Here is a 22,880-nt window from a genome sequence, read left to right as displayed (position 1 = left end):
GATGACGAGGAAAGTAGCAAGCACTCCGTACAAAGAGTTTGCAGTGATCACTGCGTTAAAGGTTTGTTTCATATACTTTTAACGTTTAGTATTTCCCTGTGGAAGTTGCCTACCAGTGTGTCCTCCAAACCACCAAGCATTTCCATGCGAGCCCGTTTCATGGTTCAATACAGTTCTATTTTTCAATAAAAGTCTGTGTGTTGCTTTCCAGCAATTGTCTTTTGTGGCTGTGACAGGCACGCTCTCGCTCTCACGCCAGCTACAACCACGTCTCTCCTCCCGGTTGCTGCCTTATACAGAGCGACAGGTGATTAGATAACAAGGCCATCTACGCACCTGTCGCTGACTTCGAGGCCGGTCCTGGCACACCGCACCTCGGTGCAGGCCCGCAGGCCACGCCCCCCTCCACATTCCCATTTAAGTATTATATCGGTATCATGTGTATTTCATAAAACAAACTTGCTACGAGTGTTTCATGAAGCCCCAACTCTGCGAGTCTAAGTAAAAGAAAGCAAATGTGAGCAAAACCAATGGCAACAATCCTAAATGAAGCTTTCAGCACATACACAATGTTGACATCTATAGTTAAAATTTGATAAAGGCGGGGAAAAACACTTGCACTCGTAAACGGCGCTCGCAACAACAACAAGACTACAAACATGGCTGTAGACGTGAAGTTAAATCATAAAATGCAACCTTAACCGAGCAAAAACGAGGCATATTCATCCGGGATAATCTTGATACCAATTTCTTTGACCCAGCCCAGGGGTCGGCAACCCGCGGCTCTCGAGCCGCATGCGGCTCTTTGATCAGTCTGATGCGGCTCAGCCGCATACTTACCGCATGCTGCATGGGATTCTGGGTATTTGTTCTGTTGTGTTTATGTTGTGTTACGGTGCGGATGTTCTCCCGAAATGTGTTTGTCATTCTTGTTTGATGTGGGTTCACAGTGTGGCGCATTATTAGTCAGAGTGTTAAAGTTTTTTATACAGCCACCGTCAGTGTAACCTGTGTGGTTGTTGACCAAGTATGCCTTGCTGTCACTTACGTGTGCAAACAGAAGCCCCATACAACGTGTGGCTGGGCCGGCACGCTGATTTTAGTGTGCGCTAAATGCTGTACCATCACGGCAAGTTCAAGAGAACAGTTGCCTTGACAATCATAGTCTGCCGGAAAAATCGGGAGTGTTGACAAGTATGACGCTGTCACGCGCCATTCATATAAAACCCGCGGGCCGCACTAACATTCAATTTTCATATTAAGGTGTGGGCCGCGTGTCTGAGACTCTTGGTTTATACATAGCACAAAGCAAGAAAAAAAACTTTGTATGCAGTGTTATTTCATTTTAAATTTCAAAATAATTTTGTGGCTCCCATTGTTTTCTTTAATTTGTGAAACTGGTCAAAATGGCTCTTTGACTGGTAAAGGTTGCCGACCCCTGACCCAGCCAAAAACAAATAACTTGTAGACCTCTGTGATTTTCCTAGTTTTCATCTGTTTTGTCATGTAGAGTGATGTCCGGAGCACAAGATAGTTTGACATGTCTGGGAGTGTGACCGACGGATTATCCTTCATATCACTCGACAAATATTTTTTTTCGGGGATCTATTTCATTGCGTAGTTTGATTTTTTTTGCTGCTTTTTGCAGGAAGATCTAGGCACCTCGTGTACTTGGATAGTTTGCGCGTTGCTTGCTGCACAACAGCGATCTTGGCTAGGCTGGCCAACTTCCGGGAAGAAGTCACGTGATGGAATACAAGTAATTAACACGCACATGTCACTACACCAACTTCCAGCCTCATACAAAGTAAAAAGGTGCCTGGGTAACTTTGTATTGTGTGTCAATTAAGTCTTTCTTGTGTGCAAACCTCTCTGAAGACCTGTTTCCCCAACCTCCGCCGACAATATACCGAAGGGTTTTCCCTAAAGTACATTTAATGGCATGGTCAGTGCCTACTAATTATGGCAATGGTGGATACATTGAAGCGGTATGTCTAATGACAATAGAGACTATAATTCGTAAAGGTACGTAAGCGATGTAGCCATTCAGCTACATATTGCTATTGCTGCCTATGGTTTGAATACAGACTTAAAGGGGAACTGCACTTTTTGGGGAATTTTGCCCGTCGTTCACAATCATTTTGAGAGACAAGAACACATTGTGGAGGTTGCCCTCCAGGAGGTTCTTCGGACCACCAAGCACCGACATGAAAACCCGGTTTCAGGTTTGCAATACAGTTTTATTTTGCAATATGTTCTCAGGTTGCTTTGCAGCAGTTTTCTGTTTGTACCTAGCTCTTGCTCCAGCTCCAACAACGTCTCTCCTTCCCGTTGCTGCTTATACAGTGCGACAGGTGATTAGATAACAAGGCCCAGGTGGACCATCTACGCACTTGTCGCTGACTTTGAGGCCGGTCCTGGCACACCCCGTTCCACTGCAGGCCTGCAGGCCACGCCCCCTCCACACACACACGTCTTTTTTTTTATTTAGGATTTTAAATATGATAAAAAACGCTTGGAAGATGCGGCTAATGAGTCATCATAGCCTTCAAATCCCTCTACAACAACTTATAAACCCTCCAACGTTTTATATACACACTGCAAGTATACAGGTAAAAGCCAGTAAATTAGAATATTTTGAAAAACTTGATTTATTTCAGTAATTGCATTCAAAAGGTGTAACTTGTACATTATATTTATTCATTGCACACAGACTGATGCATTCAAATGTTTATTTCATTTAATTTTGATGATTTGAAGTGGCAACAAATGAAATCCAAAATTCCGTGTGTCACAAAATTAGAATATTGTGTAAGGCTAATACAAAAAAGGGATTTTTAGAAATGTTGGCCAACTGAAAAGTATGAAAATGAAAAATATGAGCATGTACAATACTCAATACTTGGTTGGAGCTCCTTTTGCCTCAATTACTGCGTTAATGCGGCGTGCGCATGGAGTCGATGAGTTTCTGGCACTGCTCAGGTGTTATGAGAGCCCAGGTTGCTCTGATAGTGGCCTTCAACTCTTCTGCGTTTTTGGGTCTGGCATTCTGCATCTTCCTTTTCACAATACCCCACAGATTTTCTATGGGGCTAAGGTCAGGGGAGTTGGCGGGCCAATTTAGAACAGAAATACCATGGTCCGTAAACCAGGCACGGGTAGATTTTGCGCTGTGTGCAGGCGCCAAGTCCTGTTGGAACTTGAAATCTCCATCTCCATAGAGCAGGTCAGCAGCAGGAAGCATGAAGTGCTCTAAAACTTGCTGGTAGACGGCTGCGTTGACCCTGGATCTCAGGAAACAGAGTGGACCGACACCAGCAGATGACATGGCACCCCAAACCATCACCCAACCATGCAAATTTTGCATTTCCTTTGGAAATCGAAGTCCCAGAGTCTGGAGGAAGACAGGAGAGGCACAGGATCCACGTTGCCTGAAGTCTAGTGTAAAGTTTCCACCATCAGTGATGGTTTGGGGTGCCATGTCATCTGCTGGTGTCGGTCTACTCTGTTTCCTGAGATCCAGGGTCAACGCAGCCGTCTACCAGCAAGTTTTAGAGCACTACATGCTTCCTGCTGCTGACCTGCTCTATGGAGATGGAGATTTCAAGTTCCAACAGGACTTGGCGCCTGCACACAGCGCAAAATCTACCCGTGCCTGGTTTACGGACCATGGTATTTCTGTTCTAAATTGGCCCGCCAACTCCCCTGACCTTTGCCCCATAGAAAATCTGTGGGGTATTGTGAAAAGGAAGATGCAGAATGCCAGACCCAAAAACGCAGAAGAGTTGAAGGCCACTATCAGAGCAACCTGGGCTCTCATAACACCTGAGCAGTGCCAGAAACTCATGGACTCCATGCCACGCCGCATTAACGCAGTAATTGAGGCAAAAGGAGCTCCAACCAAGTATTGAGTATTGTACATGCTCATATTTTTCATTTTCATACTTTTCAGTTGGCCAACATTTCTAAAAATCCCTTTTTTGTATTAGCCTTAAGTAATATTCTAATTTTGTGACACACGGAATTTTGGATTTTCATTTGTTGCCACTTCAAATCATCAAAATTAAATGAAATAAAACATTTGAATGCATCAGTCTGTGTGCAATGAATAAATATAATGTACAAGTTACACCTTTTGAATGCAATTACTGAAATAAATCAAGTTTTTCAAAATATTCTAATTTACTGGCTTTTACCTGTATATATAATGTAGTAACAGACACCATCCATTTCTACCGCTTGTCCCTCTTTGGATGGCAGGGGGGCTGGAGCCTATCCCAGTTGCATTCGGGTGGAAGGTGGGGTACATCCTGGACAAGTTGCCACTTCATCGCAGGGCCAACTCAGATAGACAGACAACATTTACACTCACATTTACACACTAGGGCCAATTTAGTGTTGTTTATATCAATATGCACAATGTTAATCGTATTTTGGTCATCGGGACTGATTTCCTCAGCACATTTTTTATTTCCACAACAGCGCACTTCTGACTTCCGGCAACAAATGTGTGTTCCTACTTTTGGAAACAAACGCGTGTGTTTTCTAATCATGGCAGACTTGGTAACAGACAACATGACGACTATTTTTGAGCAAATGAGGATTCACAACCTTATCTTTTTGAAGCTAAATATATGGAGGATGAACGACTGCTTCTAGAAGCGAGCACTAAGGAAGGGTGAAACGTTGGAGCAGACGGAAGAGGGAGTGAGGTCGGCGTGACTTTGACGCTGTAAATGTCTAACTTGGAGCCAAGCTATTTCGACATAAATGGAGTGCTCTCCCAAAATAAACGTCCACGGCCAGCTGGGCCAAACGCACAACTGTCCATCGAGTGAGTCACTATAATATTGATCATTATACATGCAGCACGTCATGCGTGTTATTACAATTACAGTGCATTCGCTGTCGAGCTAGCTGTGTACAAACAAAACATGATATGTGGGCTAATACTTTACAGATACTGGAATATTCATGGAATGTTCATGTTTTTCAGTCAGTACTAATACAGAAGTAATAGTAGAGGTAAAAGAGTTCCTCAGCATTTGCTCTTACAATAATAATGTTGCTACAGCTTGGTTATTATACAGGTTACAGAACGTAAGTGCATTTTTAAAGTGATTTGGAGTTAGAATTAATTGCTCCCTTTAGCTGCATTGCTCGTCACCTAGAACGAGACGATGTTTACATCTTAGACTGCAAAAAAATAAAAACCTTGTGTCTTGTCTCTCATAAGGATTGTAAACGATAGGCAAAATCCCCCCAAAAGTGTGGTTCCTCTTTAAGATATAAACATGCCAGTGACGTGCAGTCACTAGAGGCAGGTGAGGCGGGGACATCATGGAAAGAAAAAAAAGAAAGAAAAAAAAAAAATGAAATTGTTACATGTATCCAGTAGAGATGCGCGGTTTGCGGGCACAACCGCGGAGTCCGCGGATTATCCGCGGATTATCCGCGGATTATCCGCGGATTATCCGCGGATCGGGCGGATGAAATTTTAAAAAATTAGATTTTATCCGCGGGTCGGGTCGGGCGGTTGAAAAAAAAAAAAAAAGATTTTAAATAGATTCAGGCGGGTGGCAGTTAAACCAATTCGGAAATATATATACATAGTTAAATGTTGTTACCCACATACGAAAAACGAGCAGGCACCTGCAGCATATGCCACAACAGAAGAAAAAAAGAAAAGAAGAGATGGACACTTTTACGGAGCGGAGAAGGGACGCGTCTCCGGGGTCCGGGACCGAGGCCCCTTCCCCCGAGAGGGCCCCACCGGGAGCCGTAGCTGAGGCGATCCTCGAGAAGGGCCCGACGCACGTCCAGGGTCACCACCGCGCCCACCGCACCGACACCCCGCCTCGTCTGCCTTCGCCGCGGCCGGCGTCACGCGCAGCAGGTAAGCAGCTTACCTGCCCGCCACCCCCGTGGCCGGGGGCTCGTAACAGGGGTCACTCCGCGCGCTCCGCCCGCGCAGCTTACCTGCCCGCCACCCCCGTGGCCGGGGGCTCGTAACAGGGGTCACTCCGCGCGCTCCGCCCGCGCAGCTTACCTGCCCGCCACCCCCGTTGCTGGGGGCGCGTAACAGGGGTCACTCCGCGCGCAGTGCGCTCACGAAAGGGGTGGGGCTCACCCTGGTTGATATAGACAGCAGCAGGACGGTGGCCATGGAAGTCGGAACCCGCTAAGGAGTGTGTAACAACCCACCTGCCGAATCAACTAGCCCTGAAAATGGATGGCGCTGGAGCGTCGGCACCATAACCGGCCGTCGCCGGCAGCGAGACGCGCTTGGAGGTGCGCCCAGCGCGGCTCCCATATGATTGCGCACTGGTGTGCGTCTGGGCCGTGACAGCGTGGCACGCGAATGTCTGTGCTGCATTGGATCAGTCTCCTTTCTTTAACAGGCAAAAGCTTTATAACCTCACTAATGCCTTGCATCGTCTATATTAGATATATAACAACGGGCGGGTGCGGGCGGATGCGGTTCTGATTAAATGTTAGGTCGGGGTGGATGGCGGATGGTTGACGACTTTCTGATGCGGTTGCGGATGAAATAATTGCCTATCCGCGCATCTCTAGTATCCAGTGATTATACTATAATGTTATTTTCCATTTAACTTCACCAGTTTTAGATTATTTTTATTCAAAATCGCTGAATTTTCACATTTGCCGTTCAAATACTGAGAAGAGACGGTGCGGTGATCAGCAGCCAGTTGAGGCACGTCACTCAGTGCCGCAACATGGATTGCGCAATGACTCGGCTAACTGCTGGCCTGCTGTGCAGTGAGACTGTATTGCTAAATGAAGTATATTATACATTTCCATAGTTTAGTTAGCTGAGGTATATAATGTACAGTGTATTTTGTCAACAACTCTATGTGTGTAAAGTATTTCTTGTGCTGAGCGATCATAAAACGGCTGCAAAAGACGCACCGTGTGAGGCTCGCCTCCTGCACCTCCGCCGTAGAATTGTTATATCAACTAAAGCCCACACTTAAACTTTCCACGTGCAAGATTGAATCTATTTAAAAAAAATATTTCATAGGAAGCCAAAAAGTGCCAAAACAATAATGTTGGTGTTGGAGGAGTTGTGAATGACTGCAGGGACACAACATTAGATACACCTGCAGACTGCAGGTGTACCTAATTCACAACTCCTCCAACACGAACATGATTGTTTTTGCACTTTTTGGCTTCTTATTAAATAACTTTTGTAACCTATTTTCATGGGCTTTCCTCTTTGTGATGTTAAGTTCCTGTTATGCGCTGTTATACAGTATATGCCTTGAGCTCTTATTTTGAAGGCGCTAAGAGCGGAAGTGATGTCACGTTGCGTAGGTTTTTGAAAGAATGTAAATAAAGTGGTCCTTGTGTAAACTGGAGCCTCCGTGTTTGTTATTTTGTAGTTTCATACAGTATAGGCGACATTTATAAACCCTCGGTTACACTTTTTTAAATAGATTCAATCTTGCACGTGGAAAGTTTAAGTGAGGGCTTTAGTTGCGGCGCATGGACTTAATTTCTAAGTAAAGGTAAGACCATAATAACGTTTTTTTAATTAAATGTGCTTTTTTGTGTGCTACAGTTTGTATGTGTAAAGTTAAAGTTAAGTTAAAGTACCAATGATTGTCACACACACACTAGGTGTAATGAAATTTGTCCTCTGCATTTGACCCATCCCCTTGATCACCCCCTGGGAGGTGAGGGGAGCAGTGGGCAGCAGCGGCGCCGCGCCTGGGAATCATTTTTGGTGATTTAACCCCCAATTCCAACTCTTGATGCTGAGTGCCAAGCAGGGAAGAATGCTAGTATGAGCTTTTAAACATAACCCGTTAACTGCTGCCAATCAAATGGTGAATAAGATACTCTTTAGGGTTCATATGTTTGTAAATCTGACTGTGATGAAGTCAGTGCCTCACCAGTCATCAACCTCACCGCACGTCACTGAAACATGCTACGTATGATGCAGGGAAATGCCATTTAAAATCGGGAGGAATACATTATAACAACACCCAGCCTTTATACTTAGAGTTTTGAAGCACAGAAAGGCATTGAAAAAGAAGGGTTTGAGATGCTTTCATTTCAAGGCTCGGTTTTGTTCTTTTTCCTCTTGATGTCATCTTGCTCTCGGTCAGACTCTGGCTCATACATGTACTAAATGCTAAAATCCATTGCTGTTGCCATTTTTAAAATAAAAAGTCGAATACAATGCTAATGTATTATACCAATGTTATATTTGTGTAAATAGGGGGCAGATGTGATAAGTTGATACTTCTATGTGCTCCTTTTCATTCATAATTTATTTAAGTGGAAAGTAGGGATGTCCCGATCCGATATTTGGATCGGATCGGCTGCCGATATTTGCCAAAAATTGCGTATCGGCAAGGCATGGGAAAATGCCGATCCAGATCCAGTTTAAAAAAAACTCCGGTCCATGTTTTCCTACGCACCGATTTAAATAATACATTCCACTTTTCTGCTGTTTCGTAATTTCCGTTCCGCATTTTCCAGCACACCTTCAACACATCCACACGTCTGTGAATTCTCACGCAGTTGCTTTTAGCTGCTGGCATTACACGACAGGCTCTTCTCACTCTTTTCTGTGTCTGTGCTTCTCACAGACAGCAAGCGCACCTTCTTACACACGTCACATACTGTCACGTCATACGTCATACGTCACATACTTTCACGTCATACGTATACGTCCTCCCCGAGCAGAGAGGTAGCATGGCTAACGTTAGCTGTGATGCTAGCGCAGCCGTGTGACCAACGTTCCCTCTAAGGTGCGCGCTTGTGCAATTGCGCACTGTTTAAGCGTCCTCTGCGCATAGCAAATCTATGCCATGCACAAAATCAAATAAAAAAATAAGCGCATAACAATTTTCGACACACGGACACGACAGAGACAACAGTTTTCGTCATCATTGTTCAAATATTGTGACGTCTGTCCAGACGCTTATCTCCATTCGGTGCCACACGCCCACACCATCAAAATGCAGAGGCAAAAAATTTCCACATCAACACCGTATGAAAAAATGTGTGATTTTTTTAGTTGTGATTTCCTTCTCTGCATGAAAGTTTAAAAGTAGCATATATTAATGCAGTATGAAGAAGAATGGTTTAATGTAGACATGCAAGCCTTGAAAGAACATTTTGAAAATCAAGACTACATTTCCTGCAAATGGGTGCATTTCTACCCTATATTTTAACTTTAGATTTATTCTCATATCAAACTCTTTTGGCTGTCTTTTTGACACTTACATCAGGCGCCCCCCTCCACACCCTGGATTATAAATAATGTAAATAATTAAATGTGATTATCTTGTGTGATGACTGTATTATGATGATAGTATATATCTGATAGTATATATCTGTATCATGAATCAATTTAAGTGGACTACGACTTAAACAAGTTGATAAACTTATTCGGGTGTTACCATTTAGTGGTCAATTGTACGGAAAATGTACTTCACTGTGCAACCTACTAATAAAAGTCTCAATCAATCAATCAAAACACATAGAATCATCATACTGCTGTGATTATATGCATCAAGTGTTCATTCAAGGCTAAGGCAAAATATCGAGATATATATTGTGTATCGCAATATGGCCTTAAAATATCGCAATATTAAAAAAAAGGCCATATCGCCCAGCCCTAGTTCAATGATGCCATTTCTGTTTGTCATGTATGATTTTGTCTATTTTGTGTTTATCCTTGAATAAACAGGTCAGTTTCTTGTTACCAACCATTGTGTATTATTCAAACTCCCCTAATTCAGCTGGCTAGTTGTTATCAAGAGTACTAAAACCCCTTTCAACATGATTCTGACAACTAAGTAGGCTAAATAACTTTAAACTTTAATACATGCTCGGATAGGCCAGTATCGGTCAGTATCGGTATCGGTATCGGATCGGAAATGCAAAAACAATATCGGTATCGGATCAGAAGTGCAAAAACCTGGATCGGGACATCCCTAGTGGAAAGTGGCTTGAAGATGGTCTTTGAAGCTAAATTCATACAGAATTGTTACCAAATCACCACCATTACAGGTTATGTAGACCAAAAGGAAGTGTTTTAAATGTAGATAAACAAATCATAACCTCTTGTGTAAATGCTCTTTTAGTTGCAAATAGCAGCTTAGCAAGTACTCATGCTAACACCCAGCATTCTTTGTGTTTGTGATGATTGCACTGTGAGTTATATAGCCGTTGGGCGTTCATGTCCTTATCCTCTTTTGTCCTCGATAGCAAAGAGCACTTCCTTAAACAAGTTGAAATTTGATGAAGGGCGGTTCTCGCACGGGGTTCCTGCTACTGCGGGGTGTGTTTTATTTTTAGGATATGTCGCAGGAAAAATTTAAACAAACTGTGGCCTGCAACTGGCCCTTGTGCCGCACCTTGGACATGTTTTTTGCGCTGTAATGTCCTGCAGTTTGGAAAAGAAGTTGGGCAAGTCATTTTTTCCCCTGTATTGTTGTCAACAGTGCCTGCAGGAATGTGATGCAGATTGCCTCAGCGTGCGCCGCCATAAATAACTGAATCCCCAAATCAAATGAAATCAAGCTTTTAAGGAATTTTCAAAATGCAGCCTGTTGCCCACCCGACACTCCTCCTGGCCACAACACGGCACATTAAGCTTTAATGAAAAATGCGCTGCTCTTGACTCAGAAGCATTCCACCAATGTAGGTCAGACATTTTTTTTCTACTGCGTTTTCTAATGAGTGTTTCCTGAGCACGACCGGCAGGCTGCTTCATTAGATAAGACTCGCAAGAGTTACTACATTCATCTCACACACACACATTCACGTAGTCAAGAGAGCATTTTAGTTGTTGTGGTTCAACAGAGGAGAAGCAGGATATGATTGTGATTGTTTGTTTAAAAAATGTGAAAGATGAGCCACTCTTGACATTGTGAACCTTGACCTGATAGACTGTTTCTAATGTGCATGTAGCCTACTTCCATATGTTGGGCTTTAAAAGGCAAGGAAATCAATCAAATGCACCCATATATTATATTCTGGAGAACATACATTTGGAGACAAAGTGTTATCTATAAAGGAGTAAACATTTATTATTTACCATTTTTTAGGGGGGTCAAAACTACGGCCTGTGGGCCAAGTGCAGCCCGCCAGCGTCTTCATTTTGGCCCGCGAGACATCCTGAGTTCATTAAAACATCACACTGTGGCGTGCTTTCAAATTGATCTTTAACACCAGAATCTCTCGGAATGCTACAGGTTTGCCATCTTGTAGACAATGTGGGTAAATCAGACCAGTGACTCTTGAATGTATTTTGAAACAACAGCACAGCATTAACTTATATGACACAATCCAAACAAGCTTCCCTAGTCATGGTGCGAAAAATAATGCAACTACCATAAATGTCACACATCACACATAACACAACCTGCTCACTGAGCTTTGTGGATATTATGAAAAGCGTCCAAACACCATCAAAAAATTCAAAATTACACCAGAGTGCATTATGGGAAAGTGTAAAACACTCTCTCCAGACGTATCTATGTTTGGCACATTTTAGCTGCTTGATATTTTTGATTACAAAATGTTAAGAAGGTCGTCACGGAAGTAAACAAGGTAGAAGTCGAACTTTCACATACTCTTAATATCTAATTATGTTATATATATCCATTATATTCATATATTATGTACACATGCACACACACACATATATATATATATATATATATACACACATTTTTTTAGCCCAATGCATACTTGCCAACCCTCCCGGATTTTCCGGGAGACTCTCGAAATTCAGCGCCTCTCCTGAAAACCTCCTGGGACAAATTTTCTCCCGAAAATCTCCCGAAATTCAGGCCGAGCTGGAGGCCACGCCCCCTCCAGCTCCATGCGGACCTGACCTGTTTTCACGTCCTCTTTCCCACAATATAAACAGCGTGCCTGCCCAATCACGTTATAACTACAATGATGGAGGACGAGTTCTTGGTTTCTTATGTGGGTTTACTGTTAGGCAGTTTCATGAACGTCCTCCCAGCGCGGTAACAACACACAACAACAGCAGTCACGTTTTCGGCTACCGTAAAGCAGTTCGTCTGCCGTAAACAGCAATATTGTGACACTCTTAAACAGGACAATACTGCCATCTACTGTACATGCATATGTGACAATAACATCTACGGCTGTTAGAGAGTCCAGTGCACAACTGCGCACACAACAAGGAGACGAAGCAGAAGAACGAAGAAGATACAGCCGTGGCGACGCCGACGACGCGTAAGATGAAGAAATGCGCTTGTAAGTTCCAAGCCGCAGCTGCGATTGGACCTGGATAGCCTCCGGGAAGAAGTAGTGGAGTACCAAGTGTTGGCAGTGAAGATCTTCCTCAGGAAGCAAAGATTGACCGGTTTTGGGCCATGCTAGGGAGAGATGGAAGATTCCAGACTCTAGCGCATTTGATGAAAGCACTTTTGTGCGTGCCACACAGCAATGCATCATCAGAGAGGGTGTTCAGCATGGTTAGAAAAATAGTGACAGAGAATAGAACAAGGATGGACAATTCAACCCTTAACTCAACAATGAGTGTTATGTGTGTGTATATGTGTAAATAAATGAACACTGAAATTCAAGTATTTATTATATATATATATATATATATATATATATATATATATATATATATATATATATATATATGTATATATAAAATAAAATAAATATATATATATATATATATAGCTAGAATTCACTGAAAGTCAAGTATTTCTTATATATATATATATATATATGTATATATGTATATATATGTATGTATATATGTATGTATGTATATATGTATGTATATATATATATATATGTATGTATATATACGTATCTATATATATATATATATATATATATGTATGTATATATATATATATATATGTATATATATATATATACATATACAGGTAAAAGCCAGTAAATTAGAATATTTTGAAAAACTTGATTTATTTCAGTAATTGCATTCAAAAGGTGTAACTTGTACATTATATTTATTCATTGCACACAGACTGATGCATTCAAATGTTTATTTCATTTAATTTTGATGATTTGAAGTGGCAACAAATGAAAATCCAAAATTCCGTGTGTCACAAAATTAGAATATTGTGTAAGGCTAATACAAAAAAGGGATTTTTAGAAATGTTGGCCAACTGAAAAGTATGAAAATGAAAAATATGAGCATGTACAATACTCAATACTTGGTTGGAGCTCCTTTTGCCTCAATTACCGCGTTAATGCGGCGTGGCATGGAGTCGATGAGTTTCTGGCACTGCTCAGGTGTTATGAGAGCCCAGGTTGCTCTGATAGTGGCCTTCAACTCTTCTGCGTTTTTGGGTCTGGCATTCTGCATCTTCCTTTTCACAATACCCCACAGATTTTCTATGGGGCTAAGGTCAGGGGAGTTGGCAGGCCAATTTAGAACAGAAATACCATGGTCCGTAAACCAGGCACGGGTAGATTTTGCGCTGTGTGCAGGCGCCAAGTCCTGTTGGAACTTGAAATCTCCATCTCCATAGAGCAGGTCAGCAGCAGGAAGCATGAAGTGCTCTAAAACTTGCTGGTAGACGGCTGCGTTGACCCTGGATCTCAGGAAACAGAGTGGACCGACACCAGCAGATGACATGGCACCCCAAACCATCACTGATGGTGGAAACTTTACACTAGACTTCAGGCAACGTGGATCCTGTGCCTCTCCTGTCTTCCTCCAGACTCTGGGACCTCGATTTCCAAAGGAAATGCAAAATTTGCTTTCGTCAGAAAACATGACTTTGGACCACTCAGCAGCAGTCCAGCTGGTGTCGGTCCACTCTGTTTCCTGAGATCCAGGGTCAACGCAGCCGTCTACCAGCAAGTTTTAGAGCACTTCATGCTTCCTGCTGCTGACCTGCTCTATGGAGATGGAGATTTCAAGTTCCAACAGGACTTGGCGCCTGCACACAGCGCAAAATCTACCCGTGCCTGGTTTACGGACCATGGTATTTCTCTTCTAAATTGGCCCGCCAACTCCCCTGACCTTAGCCCCATAGAAAATCTGTGGGGTATTGTGAAAATGAAGATGCAGAATGCCAGACCCAAAAACGCAGAAGAGTTGAAGGCCACTATCAGAGCAACCTGGGCTCTCATAACACCCGAGCAGTGCCAGAAACTCATCGACTCCATGCCACGCCGCATTAACGCAGTAATTGAGGCAAAAGGAGCTCCAACCAAGTATTGAGTATTGTACATGCTCATACTTTTCATTTTCATACTTTTCAGTTGGCCAACATTTCTAAAAATCCCTTTTTTGTATTAGCCTTACACAATATTCTAATTTTGTGACACACGGAATTTTGGATTTTCATTTGTTGCCACTTCAAATCATCAAAATTAAATGAAATAAACATTTGAATGCATCAGTCTGTGTGCAATGAATAAATATAATGTACAAGTTACACCTTTTGAATGCAATTACTGAAATAAATCAAGTTTTTCAAAATATTCTAATTTACTGGCTTTTACCTGTATATAAATGAAATACCTGACTTGGTGAATTCTAGCTGTAAATATACTCCTCCTCTCTTAACCACGCCCCGCCCCAACCACGCCCCCCCCCCCCCCCCGACCACGCCCCCCCCAGCCCCACCTCCCGAAATTGGAGGTCTCAAGGTTGGCAAGTATGGCCCAATGCGCCCCCATGTTAAAAAGTTTGGACACCTCTGATCTAAACATAAATGCCATAATACAAATTTTGACAATTAAAACTGTAATGGTCAAGATTATTTGAAACATGCTTGAAAAAACTGCATTGGGTAACATTACATGTATATACTACACCAGGGCCATTTAACTAAATTAATTATGGGGCCACATTTCCAGAAAGCAAAGGATTGGTGGGGCCGCACTTATTGTTGGCCTTAGGACAGGAGTGTCAAACTCATTTTTATTGAGGGCCCCATCGCAGTTATGGCTGCCCCCAGAAGGCCACTTGTGACAATGAATATTATTTGAATATGTATAAAGATTCACTTCATGATTTTATTACACAATTGCATATGGATTTGATTCATCAATTTTTTTCACAGTGTACGTAAACATTTTTTCGATTTTGCGGCAGCTGCAAATATATTTTTTAGTTAGAAAAGATCAAGTACTTTAAAGTTAAAGTACCAATGATTGTCACACACACACACACTAGGTGTGGTGAAATGTGTCCTCTGCATTTGACCCATCCCCTTGATCACCCCCTGGAAGGTGAGGGGAGCAGTGGGCAGCAGCGGTGCCGCGCCCGGGAATCATTTTTGGTGATTTAACCCCCAATTCCAACCCTTGATGCTGAGTGCCAAGCAAGGAGGTAATGGGTACCATTTTTATAGTCTTTGGTATGACTCGATTATTGACTTATTGACACATATTATTATCAGGCTTTAGTGGGCCATATAAAATGATGTGGCGGGCCAGATCTGACCTCTGCGCCCTAAGTTTGACACCAGTGCTTTAGAAAATGAAATTGTCAATGCAAGGATTTGCCAAGGTTGTTACACAAGTCCAAGTTCCTCTATATAATAGGAGTGCTCTCGTGTCTTTCGGAATTTGCTGAAGAAATGTTAAAGTTTCTCCCAAGTTTCGAACTAAACTCGGCGGCTGGTCAATCCAGGACCAGTTGATTTAACCCTGCACTACACAATTCAACTGAAAAGTTGGAGGAAGAAACATATCTTATTTACAGTTTCAGATCCCAGCAATAGGTTGTATTCAGACACGTGCCTTTTGAACGGAAGTGAACCAAGTGCTGGGCCAAGCAAAGTGCGAACTATCTTAGACTTCGACTTCGACTTAGGGATGTCCCGATCCGATATTTGGATCGGATCGGCCGCCGATATTTGCCAAAAAATGCGTATCGGCAAGGCATGGGAAAATGCCGATCCAGATCCAGTTTAAAAAAAAACTCCGGTCCGTGTTTTCCAACGCACAGATTCAAATAATACATTCCACTTTTCTGCTGCTCCCTATTTCCGTTCCGCATTTTCCAGCACACCTTCAACACATCCACAGGTCTATGGATTCTCACGCAGTTGCTTTTAGCTGCTGGCATTGCACTACAGGCTCTTCCCACTCCTTCTTCTGTCTCCTTCTCACAGACAGCAAGCGCACCTTCTTACACACGTCACACGTCACGTACGTATACGTCCTCTCCCAGCAGAGAGGTAGCAGCATGGCTAACGTTAGCTGTGATGCTAGCGCAGCCGCTAAGGTGCGCGCCTGCTCATACGTCCTCTGCGCACGGCAAATCTATGCCACGCACAAAATCAAATAAAAAAATAAGCGCATAACAATTTTCGACACACGGACACGACAGAGAAAACAGTTTTCGTCATCATTGTTCAAATATTGTGACGTCTGTCGAGACGCTTATCTCCGTTCGGTGCCACACGTCCACACCATCAAAATGCAGAGGCAAAGATTTCCACATCAACACCGTATGAAAAAATTAGTGATATTTTTAGTTGTGATTTCCTTCTCTGCATGAAAGTTCAAAAGTAGCATATATTAATGCAGTATGAAGAAGAATGTTTTAATGTAGACATGCAAGCCTTGAAAGAACATTTTGAAAATCAAGACTACATTTCCTGCAAATGGGTGCATTTCTACCCTATATTTTAACTTTAGATTTATTCTCATATCAAACTCTTTTGGCTGTCTTTTTGACACTTACATCCGGCGCCCCCCTCCACACCCCGGATTATAAATAATGTAAATAATTCAATGTGATTATCTTGTGTGATGACTGTATTATGATGATAGTATATATCTGATAGTATATATCTGCATCATGAATCAATTTAAGTGGACCCCGACTTAAACAAGTTGAAAAACTTATTGGGGTGTTACCATTTAGTGGTCAATTGTACGGAATATGTACTTCACTGTGCAGCCTACTAATAAAAGTCTCAATCAATCAATCAAAACACATAGAATCATCATACTGCTGTGATTATATGCTTTAAGTGTTCGTTCAAGGCTAAGGCAAAATATCGAGATATATATCGTGTATCGCAATATGGCCTTAAATTATCGCAATATTAAAAAAAGGCCATATCGCCCAGCCCTAGTTCAATGATGCCATTTCTGTTTGTCATGTATAATTTTGTCTATTTTGTGTTTATCCTTGAATAAACAGGTCAGTTTCTTGTTACCAACCATTGTGTATTATTCAAACTCCCCTAATTCAGCTGGCTAGTTGTTATCAAGAGTACTAAAACCCTTTTCAACATGATTCTGACAACTAAGTAGGCTAAATAACTTTAAACTTTAATACATGCTCGGATAGGCCAGTATCGGTCAGTATCGGTATCGGTCAGTATCGGTATCGGATCGGAAGTGCAAAAACAATATCGGTATCGGATCGGAAGTGCAAAAACCTGGATCGGGACATCCCTACTTCGACTTAGACAAACTTTATTGATCCACAAGGGAAAATGTGGGTAATCTGAGTCCACAAGTGGCCTCGATCTTACCACAAAAAGCAGATACGAGCAAAAAATGCAAACTATGCAATTTAATCAATCCCTATACTTTATCAAAATAAGATTTGTCGAGTGACATGAAGGATTATCCATTCCCAGACATGTCGAACTATCTGGTGTTTTAAGCGTCATTCTACACAACAGCCATTTTTTCCTCGTCTTTATCAAAATTTAACTATAGATGTCAACTTTGTGTATGTGCTAAAATATTCATTTATGATTGTTTCCTTTGGTAAAAACCTAACTCTTTTAGGTTTTACTCATATTTGCTTTGTTTTATTTGACTCGCCGAGTTGGTGGTTTACAAAGCACTCATAGCAAAAATGTGTTTTAAGAAATACAAATAATATCAAGATAATGATTAAATAAAAAATACTAAACGATGAAAGTATATCAAACAAACCTTTAATGATGTGATCACTGCAAACTTGTGCGTTCTTCGACTCTGCCGTTTTTGACGGGTGTGCGTGCTCCTTTTTCTTTTGTAAAATTTGCACTCTTCCACCCTTTTTGATTACTGAAGAAAGGTTAATCCTTTGCACGATTTTAACTATCCGTACAGCCAAAAACAACGCAAGCATAGGGCATTTTTCTACGAGAAAGGTGAAATGGCGCCATGTACCCATTGAGAACAGTTGCTGGCTTGACCACCACGCATATTTAATGAGCGGGGACGTCATTTAAAACCAAGAAATAGAATGTTAAGTTAAAATACTGGCAGTCATGATTGCTAGGAATTAACCGTAAAACAAAATAGGGCCAATTGTAGTGTTTCCAATCAACATACTGTATCTTCAGGTGCATGTCTTCGGAGGTGAGAGGAAGCCAGAGTACCCGGAGAGAACACACAAACAGAGAACATGCAAACTCAACATAGAAATATCCCTAGCCAGGAATTTAACCCAGGACCTCCTCACTGTGAGGCACAAGCGTTAACCGGTGCTCCACTGTGCTGCCCCTACATCAGTACCGGAATCTGCAAAATGCCTGTGTTTCCTAGACATGTGAGTGGTACATTTGAAAGTATTTGTACAACCTTTCACTGGACAACTCACAACTTGGCCTTCCGCAAGCTGTTCCTTCATGTGAGCTATCAAAAATGAGCCTTATATGCTCCGTATTTGTTAGAAAGCTGATTGCAACCAGTTCCAACACACTTCATTTTGATGCAGTTTACAGTGAAGCACAAATACATAACCCCCCAATGTCTGAAACCACTTGCCACAAAAATACAAGAAAACATGTTGTTAGCCAATAGTTAAGTAGGCTCATGCTTTAACACAAACCCCTAAAACAATTAAGGTATGCTGTAAATTTAAATGTACAATCTGTAAAATCTTAAATTTAGACGACATAATACCATACATTTTACAGTGTTTGCATGCTTGTTACATTACAGTATTTGCAAATGCATTGTACAATTTTTCATTATTTACACAGTAAAGTCATGTGTTTTCTGCATATTATAACTAGGAATGTCCGATAATGTTTTTTTGCCGATATTCCGATATTGTTCAACTCTTTAATTACCGATACCGATATCAACCGATACCGATATCAACTGATGTATGCAGTCGTGGAATTAACACATTATTATGCCTAATTTGGACAAACAGGTATGGTGAAGATAAGGTACTTTTTTTTTTTAATTAATAAAATAAGATAAATAAATTAAAAACATTTTCTTGAATAAAAAAGAAAGTAAAACAATATAAAAACAGTTACATAGAAACTAGTAATTAATGAAAATGAGTAAAATTAACTGTTAAAGGTTAGTACTATTAGTGGACCAGCAGCACGCACAATCATGTGTGCTTACGGACTGTATCCCTTGCAGACTGTATTGATATATATTGATATATAATGTAGGAACCAGAATATTAATAACAGAAAGAAACAACCCTTTTGTGTGAATGAGTGTAAATGGGGGAGGGAGGTTTTTTGGGTTGGTGCACTAATTGTAAGTGTATCTTGTGTTTTTTATGTTGATTTAATAAAAAAAACAAAAAAACAAAACGATACCGATAATAAAAAAAATGTTACCGATAATTTCCGATATTACATTTTAACGCATTTATGGGCCGATAATATCGGCCTGCCTCTAATTATAACCATAGTAATTTATGTTATCCACTGCATTTGCTACTGTGATAAATAGAGATGTCCGATAATGGCTTTTTTGACGATATCCGATATTCCGATATTGTCCAACTCTTAATTACCGATTCCGATATCAACCGATACCGATATATACAGTCGTGGAATTAACACATTATTATGCCTAATTTTGTTGTGATGATGCCCCGCTGGATGCATTAAACAATGTAACAAGGTTTTCCAAAATAAATCAACTCAAGTTATGGAAAAAAATGCCAACATGTCACTGCCATATTTATTATTCAAGTCACAAAGTTCATTATTTTTTTTAACATGCCTCAAAACAGCAGCTTGGAATTTGGGACATGCTCTCCCTGAAAGAGCATGAGGAGGTTGAGGTGGGCGGGGTTGAGGTGGGGGGCGGGGGGGTTAGGGTGTAGCGGGGGTGTGTATTGTAACGTCCCGGAAGAGTTGGTGCTGCAAGGGGTTCTGGGTATTTTTTCTGTTGTGTTTATGTTGTGTTACGGTGCGGATGTTCTCCCGAAATGTGTTTGTCATTCTTGTTTGGTGTGGGTTCACAGTGTGGCGCATATTTGTAACAGTGTTAAAGTTGTTTTTACGGCCACCCTCAGTGTGACCTGTATGGCTGTTGACCAAGTATGTCTTGCATTCACTTGTGTGTGTGAAAAGCCGTAGATATTATGTGATTGGACCGGCACGCAAAGGCAGTGCCTTTAACCCTGTAAGACCCAAATATCGAAAAACCTAAAAAAAACAACATTTGACCTTTCAGATGTTGTTGTAGGAGGCATTTGATGCAGAAATTGAAGAGTTAAAAAAAAAAAAAAAAAGAGTTTATTTATGTTTTTAGAGAAATGTTGTACTATTGCAACATTGGGCTTTGATGGGAGCAGAATTTCTGTATTTGTACTCACGTTGTCTGAACAACTAAGGGTTCATTTGCAGGGTTGATTGCTTACTTAGCACCATAACGGTATATACCATTAATAATAATCACACATTAGTTATATTTTTATGAAGTCATTTATTACAAATATAAAAAATATGAAACAAGATAAAACTCTTAAAAAACGCTTTTTCCCCCTCTTCTTTTCTTTTCATGACATTTGTCATGAAGACTTTCATTGGTGGTGAAAGTCCTAAAAACAGTCCCTGCCATCTGTAAAACGTCTGTAGAATGTATACTATCCATGTATAGAGAAAATACTTCAGGCAGTGATGTAGTGGAGGGAATACAACCTGTTTGAGCCCACTGCAACAAGCCACCATTTTGACTACCACATTCACCCAGTGTTGTATAATTGCAACAATTATATAACAAGCTCTAAATGAAATGTGATGCATCTGTTCCACAATAACTACATATGTACATGCTCTAGACATTGTAATAACAACCAAAAAAAATGTAAAAGACATTTTAATTACTTGAATCTGAATGAAACAAATAGATGTTGTTCGAAGGAAACCTTGAGAGGTTGTGTGAGTTCATGGCCAGAAGGCGTGACTTATAAACAAATGTACGATCCAATAGCCTTGTGAGACTGAACAATTGGACCCAATGACTATGTAAATGTGGTAAAAAAAATATATAACAGATTGTTTTTTAGGATGGTTAAAGGTAACGTTGTAATTTTACAAATCGGGGTGTTACAGGGTTAAGGTTTATTGGCGCTCTGTACTACTCTCTACACGTATAGCGGCGTTTTAAAAAGTCCAAAATTTACTTTTTGAAACCGATAATTTCCGAACCGATATCGATAATTTCCGATATTACATTTTAAAGCATTTATCGGCCGATAATATCGGCAGCCCGTTGTTCTAACATGCCAGAGGCTGTTCACCTTGGAGACCTGCTGCGGATATGGGTACGGCCTGGCGCGAGATTTACACCTTCTCCCCCGGATTTTCAAGGGGGAGAAGGTTCTTATTTCTCTTGTCGTACACAGAGAACTGGGCTCCGGCTTAAATAGAAATTATTATTATTATCACTATCATATATACGCACTCTCTCACTCATTCCACAGTGATCAAGGTCGGTTTTATGAGTGAAACAGACAGAAAAGTGGAGGGCTGCCCCTCCCTCTCCCTTTATTTTATACGCTAGGCTAAGCCACAGCGCCTCAAATGTTATCTTTTTTTTGTAAACTGAATTTATTAGGAAAAACATGAAAAAAAAGAAGTATTTTCTGACTTTTTTCTTTGTTTCTAGGCTCAGAATGTTTGTCACTGCTGGGTGGTTTGTCGGCCAACTTAACTTCGTTGACTTTGTTAACTTCCAAAAAAACAAAAAACAAAAAAAAATGAAGTTAGGTTGTGAGAAGGAATAGTGCTCAAACTTGTTTAATAAAATTTGAGGAGCCCAAGCGGGTCCGATAGTCAGTGTTCAGACCAATCCTGATCTGAGGGGGTTTTTTTTTAGCTTTTGCTGGTGGCCGAAGATGGAGGCAACTCGAGGACGACCTCGATTCCAGAACTTGCACCGGGGCTAGCTACAGCGCTACTAGTTCCGTTCTTGTTGACGAACAAAACATGGGTAACTTACACATCTGTGAAGGCGCCATTAATGCTGAAAGGTACATACAGGTTTTGGAGCAACATATGTTGCCATCCAAGCAACGTTACCATGGACGCCCCTGCTTATATCAGATCCGATATTATCGGACATCTCTAGTGATAAACTATTTTTGATTTTATGCTGTTTTACTGTTGCTAATTAGCATGCTTGCCATAGTTTTGACGGTCATTTTTTACAGTGCAGTGTAGACTTTTAGTATGTTGTTGAGTGTGCTGCTATCGTTGTTTCTATGAAGTCATGTTTACATGTTGCCTTTGAGCTTTTTTTTAGCTGCAGGTGGGAACATTTTTGACTTGCCAGTTTAATGGAAATGCAGCATAGGTAGCTCAATGACAGTAAATGCTAACTTCCTTAGTTAGCATCAACGTTTTGCTTGCCATTTTGTCACTCGTTTAAACATTGGTTAAAAATAATACAATTTCCAAATAGCATTTTCAACTCTTGTTCCAGGTGACTTGAACCTCAACGTGGTCGCCATGGCGCTGTCCGGCTACACGGATGAGAAGACCTCGCTATGGCGAGAGATGTGCAGCTCCCTGAGGCTGCAGCTCAACAACCCCTACCTCTGTGTCATGTTCGCCTTCCTCACCAGCGAGCATGGAGCCTACGACGGCGTGCTGGTAACAATAATAATAATCCGTTCACGTTTCTTTGGACCGCACAACTTT

The 22,880-nt window shown here is 41.3% G+C and overlaps 1 protein-coding gene across 1 annotated transcript in view; it reads left to right on the top strand.

The window, feature by feature from the left end:
• Positions 1–22,880, top strand: part of mios (missing oocyte, meiosis regulator, homolog (Drosophila)) — a 73,406-nt gene that overhangs the window by 26,294 nt on the left and 24,232 nt on the right. The window contains exon 6 of the mRNA XM_061956319.2: positions 22,663–22,832. Within this exon, the coding sequence (XP_061812303.1) occupies positions 22,663–22,832 (170 nt within the window). The remainder of the gene's footprint in view (positions 1–22,662; positions 22,833–22,880) is intronic.

The sequence above is a fragment of the Nerophis lumbriciformis genome, linkage group LG04, assembly GCF_033978685.3.
Source record: "Nerophis lumbriciformis linkage group LG04, RoL_Nlum_v2.1, whole genome shotgun sequence".
Taxonomy (NCBI): domain Eukaryota; kingdom Metazoa; phylum Chordata; class Actinopteri; order Syngnathiformes; family Syngnathidae; genus Nerophis; species Nerophis lumbriciformis.
The sequence above is the reverse complement of the archived record's forward strand: the minus strand, read 5'-3'. Positions and strand labels throughout refer to the sequence as shown.